This window comes from Anopheles funestus, chromosome 2RL, assembly GCF_943734845.2.
Source record: "Anopheles funestus chromosome 2RL, idAnoFuneDA-416_04, whole genome shotgun sequence".
Taxonomy (NCBI): domain Eukaryota; kingdom Metazoa; phylum Arthropoda; class Insecta; order Diptera; family Culicidae; genus Anopheles; species Anopheles funestus.
In genome coordinates this window covers 84,585,560-84,595,304 of record NC_064598.1, presented here as the reverse complement: position 1 = coordinate 84,595,304, position 9,745 = coordinate 84,585,560, and the positions used below count along the sequence as shown (strand labels likewise).

General features: G+C 38.7%; 1 protein-coding gene across 2 annotated transcripts; it reads left to right on the top strand.

Annotated features, from left to right (window-relative positions):
• The first annotated feature begins 311 nt into the window (after positions 1–311).
• Positions 312–3,574, top strand: LOC125764482 (ATP-binding cassette sub-family G member 1-like). Of its 2 annotated transcripts, XM_049428793.1 has the most exons (7): positions 312–554; positions 633–756; positions 838–1,412; positions 1,494–1,699; positions 2,533–2,701; positions 2,787–2,887; positions 2,975–3,574. In XM_049428793.1, the coding sequence occupies exons 1-7, from the start codon at positions 437–439 to the stop codon at positions 3,470–3,472; spliced, it is 1,791 nt and encodes a 596-aa protein (XP_049284750.1). In that variant the 5' UTR covers positions 312–436; the 3' UTR covers positions 3,473–3,574. The 2 variants fall into 2 exon arrangements, with proteins under 2 accessions (XP_049284750.1, XP_049284749.1); XM_049428792.1 differs by having other exon boundaries at positions 838–1,699.
• The last annotated feature ends 6,171 nt before the right edge of the window (positions 3,575–9,745 follow it).

Below are 9,745 nucleotides of genomic sequence, written 5' to 3'. Positions count from 1 at the left end.
TCGGAGCGAAGCCCTCGAAGCGAGGGAAAGAAACCCGAAGCAAAATTAATCTCCCTACTCCAGCTGCCCATCTGGCATTGACCGAATACCGATCGTAAATAAACATTGTTTTTTGATTGAAAAAGTTAAATCTCATGCCACGATAAGTGGCAGCAAGTAGCAATGGGAACGTTATATTTAAATGATGCGAAAATAACTACTCACAAAAAAAATGTTCGCCAGCCAAACAAAAACGCGCGCGCGTCGTGATTCTGATGATCGGTCGTGGAGCTTATCAATGTGCTAGTCGTGATGCTCTTCATCCGCTTGCCAAAATTATGTTTGCCACCCAAATCTTTGCCAGTCATTGTTGAGCAAACGTGGTTGTAACAACGTTCGACTGGTGGAGTATTTTTTGGTAGCAAAATTCGTTTTAAACGACAAACTGTGCACTAAAATGATGGTCCCAATTGGTGATCCCGGTTCGATTCCGATGGAAACGCTCGAAAGTACGGGTGTTCGAGAGTTTGAGCTATCTTTTCGTAACGTTTCGTACTGTGTGAAGCATAAACATGGTAAGTTTTTTTGGTCATAAGTCATCATAAGCCTCAGTTGGATTAAATCGATCTCACCCTTATTCTACATGCAAAAAGATCGTACCCATTCCGTCATCCTGAAGAATCTCTCCGGGTCCTTCCGATCTGGACGGCTAGTAGGCATTATGGGACCATCCGGTGCAGGAAAATCAACCCTCCTGAACGTGCTCAGTGGCTTCAAGTAATTATAGACCTGTAAGCGATTGCATAATCGACCGTCTGAAATGGTTGCCTTTCGTTTTGGTTCTTCATCGTTCAACAGAAAAAATAACGTCACCGGTCAGCTTATGGTCGATGGGCAGCGACTTTCGGAACGAAGATCGCGAAAGATCATCTCCTACACCCAGCAGGAGGTGTGTCTGTGGTCCGCCCTTACGGTCATGGAAAGCCTTCGGTATGCGGCCGAATTTAAACTTTCGCCCACGATCGGCCCCGAACAGAAACTGGCCCGCGTCGGTGAACTTCTTCATGTGCTGGGACTAACGGCTTGTGGCGATACACTCACCAGCAACATTTCCGGTGGTCAAGCAAAGCGTCTCTCAATCGGACTCGAGCTACTATCAGATCCCAAAGTAATGCTGCTGGATGAGCCAACGAGCGGGCTGGACACGGTAGCCGCCTATCAGGTGCTAGCACACGTCAAACAGCTTGCCGACCGGGGTCGCGTTATCGCCTGCGTCATCCATCAGCCAAACTCCCAGCAGCTGCTGCTGATCGATGATCTGTACGTGCTGGCAAAGGGTCGACGCATCTACAGTGGAGCAACCGGCGAAATGGTGACGCAATTTGCTCGCTTCGGACTCGATTGTCCCGTTTCACACAATCCGGCCGATTACGGTACGAGTCACAGCTGCTTGTGTGTGAGAGAACCTTTGCATGTGATACGAGATGGGCTTATACTGTTCTCCTGCTTTACAGCGCTCGAAGTAGCCAGCCTTGATCAGGAAGATGAACGGTTGAAGCGATTAATGATGGAGGAGGAAAAGGATATTTTCGACTACAGTCCACCGCGCTTGATGGTGGAGAAAAGTGTTGATGGATCGTATCAACGTTACGCATTGTCGACACTGCAGCAGTTGGGCGTACTGCTACGAAGGACATCCCGGTGTACCCTGCGTGATTCGGTAAGCAGATTATTTTTTACTTTGTACTTAGTGGCGAGGCCCGGTGATGTATGAGATAAACGTAGCCGGTTCCCTCACGACAGGATCGTCTATCAAATCCCATCCGGACTGTCTCCCCGGAGCAAGGACTGTCTATCCGAATACTTTAGAAAAATAAGTCTAGTAAGCCAAAAAATGTCTGGCCTGATCTCAGAGGTCGTTAAGCCAAGAAGAGAGAGACTTAGTGATAATTGGATAGAATATTTAACATCATTATGAGAGACTCTTATTCATTAAATATGTTATTAATTTAAATTAAAGTTGCTTCGAAATCAGTTGCTAATTTCAAGTAAATTTTTTTAAATTTTTATTATAATCTTTTTGCTGCTAATTACAATTATTAATTTTCTTTGGAATGCAAACTCTTTAATTATTCGTAAAAAAATGAATAATACAAAAGTATTTTTGATTTATTTTTTCAGATTTTATGTTTAAATTTTATTATTATATTATTTATTACATTATTTATATTATATAATTTATATATTTGATTATATTATTATATTATTATTATGTTATAATTATTTATTATAATATTACATTATTACAAATTATATTATTTATATATTTCATATATTTTTTTAGCAAATATTTGAGTAAAAATGTACAATTTTGTATAAAAAATTCCAAGGATACAACCAGAAACAAATTTTGAGCCAAAATTCTTTCCTTTTTATTCTCTATAATTGAACCTACCTAAACTTTACGTTTTACTCCCAAAAAAAAAATCATCAAATCATACAGCTCTGTTATGAACTGTATTATAAATATAACAAATAATTCCCCCTTTCCAGTACCAATTTAAAGCACGCATTCTCATAAACATCGCCATCGCGCTCATCACGAGCGTTGCGTTCTACAACACCGGCAACAACGCTGACCGCATCCTGGCCAACACCGCCGTGCTGATCATTAATCTGTACGCCATCTTCTTCACGAGCATAGTTTCGGCGGTGCTGGTTTGTAAGTAGTGTCTCTAAAAAACCCCAGTTCACTCCGTCCGCAGCATCTTAATACCCGCTTTTCCATTGACCGACACCACTTTCAGATCCCCGCGAGTCCGCCTGCTTCGTGCTGGAGAGCAAAAATAATTGGTACTCCCTGCGGGCGTACTACTTGGCCAAAATTGTGGTCGAACTTCCCACGCTGGTACGGCCGGGCGGTAAACTTACAAAATCCAACGGACCCATATTATGATGTCCTCTTTTTTGTTTGCTCGCTTCCATTCCATTGCAGATCCTTTCGTCGTCGGTGTTCTTCCTTATCGTGTACTACTTCACCGCACAACCGTTCGAGTGGCTTCGGATCGGTACGTTCGCACTGGTTTGCCTCATGTTCGGTTGGATTTCGCAGATGCTGGGACTGCTGCTGGGCAGCATCATGTCGGTGCAGAACTCCGTCTTCGTGAGCATCCTGATAATGGTGCCGGCTTCGCTGTTTTCCGGCTTCTTCGTACCGTTGCGCGACGCAAGCATTCTGCTCAAACCGCTGTTGTACGTGTCCTTCGTACGGTACGCGTTCGAGGGTGCCGTCCATGCGATCTATGGGTTCGATCGAGCAGACCTCGAATGTCCGGAGGTGTTTTGCTATTTCCGTCAGCTGAAACGATTTCTCGAGTTTGTATCGATGCCGGACCTAGCCTACGGGTACGATCTGCTCGCCCTGCTCGGTTGGATCGTGCTACTGATGGGTGCGGTGTACTTTAGTTTGCGAAGGCGAATCAAACAAGACTAAGCCCAAAGTACGGACGATAGTACTTTTTGGGCCGAGTCGGGAAAAGTTTTCAAAAAATGATAGAACAAAATCAATATGCAATTTATTCGATGTAAGAAAATCGTAGCTAAATAAGAGCATTGCAACACAACAAAAAGTGTTGGTTCGAATAAAATTTGTATGGAAAATAATAAATAACAATAAAATTGTTTAATCTTTTTAATCAGCTCTCTTTCTACATATCAGCTGTTTATCAATGGTGGTGTATCGCTTTTCACTTCCTCTATCATCCTCGAAGCTCTTTTCATTAATATTCCATCGAATCAATGAACATAATAAGCTTCATTTCATTGCACACTGCATGTGTTACTGATTGTCGGGAAATAAATAAAGCACCGAATGTGCATTATTGGCCATCATGATATTGCCCTTGAATTGTTTCCAACGTTGATTCAATTGTGCGAATTGTGAGAAAGCCTATGATAAATCCAACACAAAACGACCGTTGCGGAATGGAATTGTGTCCAGCAAAAGAGTAAAAATAAATAAAAATCGATTGTATATGCAGCACAAAATGTGACAACAAACGTAATCCTTTTCAACGAAACCATTCATTGATTTTGAGGCTACTACTTAACTCAACAGATTTTTTGTTTTCCACAACTTTTTCAATTTATATAAATGGAATGCGAGCGATTTTGGTTCCCGCCGAAGGTCCTAATTAAAAGTAGCATTTTTGAATCGGTGTTATAATTGTTGCATTACAGAAGATTTTTTTTTTCAAAATAGTATCATTTTTATATCAGTGTGAGATAATTCAGATGCATTTAAGAGCTTTTGAAATATTTATTGTTTAATGAAATAAAAATGAAATATAAATTCAACGTTCTTTAGAAAGCGATACTTAAAAAAAGGAGAATTTTTATTTATTGCTACATAAACGTATTATGCGTCTCAAAAAAGTACATTTGAAGTAATATTTATTACAAAAAAAAAAATAGTTTCCCTTTCACACATGTTCAATGTAAACGCCAAAAACAGCGCCCTGCCAAAAAAGTGCGAGAGAAATTTGGCTATCCGCTTACAAACTGGCAAAAGGCGTGAACGCGAGATACGGTGTAATTTATTTGCTGTTTTAATTAAATTTATGTCTCACTTTAATTACACACGATCTGACATAAATTATCTGGCACGTGCAGATAAGTCCAGTTGGATGTCCGTGCAGATCCGATGCACAAAACGGGGAAATCTATTAGCCATCCCCTTCAGTCCGACGGGGTGTGTGGGTATTGCTGCCGAAAATGCATTTTTCGGTTACAGTTTCGTCTCCAATTGCCCAGCTCAGCTGTCCGCGTTTGAAAAAAAAAAACAAAAAAGAAAAGTGGAAAACGCATATTTTTCCTTCACTACAGTTTTTATTATGATCAAAAGAAAAACTTCGAAAACAGAAAGCCAACATAAAAAACAGAAAGAAGCCCCCAGTCCAGTTGGGAGAAAAGTTATTTGATACTGTTTTATATGCAAACGAGATGCAAACAAACGATACAGAAGGAAGAGAAAACTTTTGCATTAAAAAATCGTTTTGAAAATTGTATTAAAATAGAATTATACACAACTTTTAATTGGAACTCTTATACGGAAGGAATAAGCCTTGTTTGGCTTATTTGCCTTTTTATAAGTTTTCTTTTTTTTGTAACAAAATAAAATCTATTTAAAAACAATTTGTTGAAAACTTATAATTTTAACATTTGTAGGTCACTCCGTTTTTATTTTTATTCTCTTTTAATCGTGTCTTTTTGTACATTCCTTTACACATTCCTCGCCACATTCCGTAACGCCATTGAAAGCTGAGAGAATAATCGATCACTCCATGTCCCATCCATGGTACAGAGAAAAGCTTCTTACGATTGATGTTGCCAGTTTATCCCCATCGATATTTAATACCTTTAGTCCCGTTTTCCCCCCCAAAACACAGAAGACAAACTTTAAGCAGTTTCACAGGGAAAATCAATTGCTGCAGTTGTGCATCGTTTATTGAAGAAGAAAAGGAAAACCTTTTGCACGTAGTTGTAGTGCATTTTATTTTCTATTGAACAAAACTTCCAGTCAAGTCATTCCCAGTGGGAAAGCAAAACCTTTCCTCTCGAGTTTACACTTTTGCTCCCATCTTTTTCCTCCCATCAGGAAAAAACATAACAATAACACACACATAGAGAGAGAGGGGAGGAAAAGCTCCGTACCGTAGTTATTGTACTGTGGAAAGTTCCACGTTAAAGAGTACTTACCTTTTAAAAGTTTAAATGTCATCCCGTCGGTACGCTCCCGCGTCCCTGGGCTTATAAGAGCAAATTTTTCGTACAATTACCGGCATCCAGAGTTTTAAAACAATCCCTAGAGCGCTGGCCAGCAACGCAAACAACTGGCAGATAACCGTCAACCTGGACGGACAACATCAGCTGTTGCTGTTTGCAAAGACAAAGTTCTTCAAATTGTTTATTTGTGCCTTCACTTCAAGCTGTTCTTCAGCTGCTTGAAGGTGATGATCGTTTGAGCTGTTTTGAAGCGGACACTGAAGTGACAAAGCATGACCAATTCCTGTGAAGTTTTTGTGTTGCTAATTTCTATAGCGTTTAATCGGATGAGATAATGTGCTTTAATTTCATTCCAATTAGCGTTTGTTTCATAGCGTTCATTTCAATCAAATAACAAATTGTATCATAATTAATCAATGCTTGGGCTTTGCTAGTTAATGGCCTGGAGCAATCTTCGGAGAGGAAAGCAATATATCCAGGAAGAGAAAAATTGTGTAATTATTGCAAATTTGAAATTACAAATTATGTTTGACGATACCTGTTTTAATCGATCGTATCGAAAATTTTCATTTCTTTCGTGGTCTGACCTTGCTAAATATAAGGAGAAACTCATTTCTTTCAATTCAAGATTATTTTTTTATACATCGTCTTTAAAAACAACGCTTATTTATCCTTTACTTATCACTATTTTTTGAATGATTAGCGTGTTCGCCGTCAAACAGCTCCATGATCATGAGGATCAATGTCGTAGTTCGTAAATTCGTCAGAGCGTGAGTACGTAAGTGCCTAAATTTCTATTGAAGCCTATGACCCTCTACATTTTCGACTTCTAGAGAATTCCTTCCCTATGTCAGTTAGTCCCTCAGTTCTGTTGAAAATGTCCCATGACTCTATGCGTCTCTCGAAAAGTGATTCTCGACTTTTACACGGATAGCCGTGGTACCAGATCAGATATCGGAAAAATCACAGCTGTGCCCGTTAGTCATAATTTTGTGCATGTACTAAATATTATTATTTTGTACCCAACCCTGTATCCCATCCTGGCCCAACAAAAACTTCAAAAACAAACGATGGAAAGTTTCTTCTAAAATATTTAGTTAGTATCTATTTCTATCATCCGCTGCCGTATAAGACCATTTTAATTAAAAACCAACCCATTTGTAGTAAGAATGATCCCAAAAACCAGAACCTTATCCCACTTGGGGTGAAGGGGATCGTAAATTGGTTGATGGTGATCCCAAATCAACGTCGTAAATGGAAAGAGTTTTATACAAGCGAAATAATTCATATTGAAACTAAACTAAAAAAGGATTCCTGATAGAAACTCTTTAAAAAAACCCATTTCAATTTATTTATAATAAAAAAAAATATATATTAAATATCTGTTTCGGGGAAATAGAATTTTCTGCTCACATCAGTAGTTTGGCCAGTCTGCCAAACATATCAAAAAGAAAAAAAGAGAAAGCTTTTGATGAATAATCACTTCCACCGCCGTAGCAGATGTCATCAAATCTGAAAATTGGAAAACTTCACACCACCCACCCTTAAAAGCACAAAAAAGGGAAAGTTGCCACAACACAGCGTGTAACGGCGAAAGCAATCATAAAAAAACCACTAATTGGAACGACGAGCAAACCATCACCAAACCGTTGACATTATTACCGCACCAGCCGCAGGTTAGTTGTAACGCTGTAACAGACTTGCATGAAGGCGCAGAAACGGTAGCAAAAACAGGCATCATCAACCCGTTACATTCACCACTATGTTACATGAAGGAAGCCCCGTAGTTCAAACCATCTTTTTTTTTGGTGTGATTTTGTGATGAAACTCCAGAAAAAACGGGGAACAAATCACAGAACCTCAAAGGGAATATTGCAAATGGACAAACTTTGAAATACGAAAAATGTAATTACTATTTAATACTTTTTCCTGTCGGTACATGCTTTCCATCACTGTTTTGGGTAAAAGCCATATCTAGTCATTTCTGCACAAAAAAGCGCTTTTTACAAAACATACAACACAAACGATGAAATGCGATTTGACAAATTAGTTCTCAACTCGATTGGTATGAAAAGAGTGTGAGATTAGCCGCTCACACAGGTTACTTTTACTGCATTCAGCTAATCCTGTACAGTTTCCGCTAAAATGGCTAAATCGGTTCCCCTAACGGATGGTTTAGTTGTGGCCCTTTGCTTTTTTTATCCTCAAAAACCTCACATAATTAGTTTACCCGATCGTTGAAAGGAGTGCTTTTTTATACATCCTTGTTCGGTGTATTCGTGTACCAACGATAATTAGATTGCCAGAAGGTTCAACCCTGACGTCCTTTTTCTAGGGCAAAGTTACTTTGATGTGTGCAGTGCAGAATAATAATAAACCAAGTATGGAGTGTATGGATGAGCAAAATAATTACCAAGCCGCGTGTCCATGGCATAAATCAGTATGGTGGGAAAATGTACTTATGCTGCAAAAAATCCACAAGACTTAAACGTTTTTATTTAGTTGATATTTGAGAGACTTCATTTACATTTTCATTTAATGCAACAATGAGCCGTAATTCTAGTCCTGGTTTCCCTGCGTAACATAGGAAATGATAAAACATTATTAACATGTTAAAGTTTTCAAAATAATTTCATTCAATTTAAAGAAGTTTCCACTTCCTAAAAATACTTTGATGAGTGCATAAAAACAAAACTATACGATGAACAAAAAACATTGAAGTTTCTATACGTCGTTCTTCATAGAAAGGAAAATTCTTTAGACTTGAAAGGCAGCAATTTCCTTTCTTCATTCAATTATCCAGGTTTCATAAAAATTCAAATGCATTTTAATTGAAGCAAGTTTTTTTATTAAAAAACCATTTTTGACTAGAAATTTGTTAAACTTGTGGGTATTAAAAGGCAGAAAACCATTCAAAAATAAAAATTGCTAGTGGACGAGCAATAAAATATAATGTATTTTTCAAACATTGTGACTTCATCCTTTATTTAAACCATTCAATAAGAAAAACCAAAAACAATTTTCCAAAAACATGGCTTTATCTGATAACAGTTCAAAAACCAGCTGCAAACACTTGTCATATGTTTTCACAATTCGAAGAAGAAAAAAAAACACAAAAAAGAACGAATGAAATAAATCATAAAAGTTAGTCGTTTTAAAACGACCTCGTTCTCGATGGTTTCACACAGCCAAACCATTCGCCACCATATCTATTCGATGCATTCTTGGAAGAAACACTAACCTTTTATCTCTCCCCGATAACGTATGCAACGCTTGCCACGTGTGACATCATCATCCATGGAGTAAGGGCAGCAAACGAAAATGCAAACGTGACTCTAAAAGTAACCGTTCTGGGTAACTGGCTGACTAATAAATAATCCAATCTTCCGTTCACCATCCACCGTTCAGTTGGCAACTACTTTTAACCGGCTGTAAATTGTTGTCAACTTTCTGCACTTCTTTTTTTTCTAAAACAGCTTAGAAGTGAACAAAATAAAATTTAAAAAAGCAGACACATACCGAACCCATCCTTCAAATTCCACGATCTGAATGGAACAAGGGTTAGCTTAGAGAAACGAAAAGAAAAAAAGGGACACAGAAAGGACACATGTTGGAAGGGGGAAAAAAAACAATTCCAAAAACTTTCCGACCATACCATCCCCGTGTGGATCGTTAAAAATTTATCGCATCGTCGATCGTTGGACTGTGTGAATGGCGTCGTTAGGTTGGCGTGAGTAAAGCGAAACAAAAAACTAAATGGAGAAGCAAACACAAAAAAAAGGAAACACGTTTATACTGGGTGAGGACGCACGACAGTGCATCCAACAAACGAAACTACATCCGAACATCATACGTGAAGTACAATGCTTTCTGTATGATAATGATGATACTTTAGTGTAACGAAGGGTGGAAAGTTTTGCCTCACGTATCACGAATGTCTTGACCGCTCTGATGCCGAATAAGTGTGGCCCAAAAAGCAGCA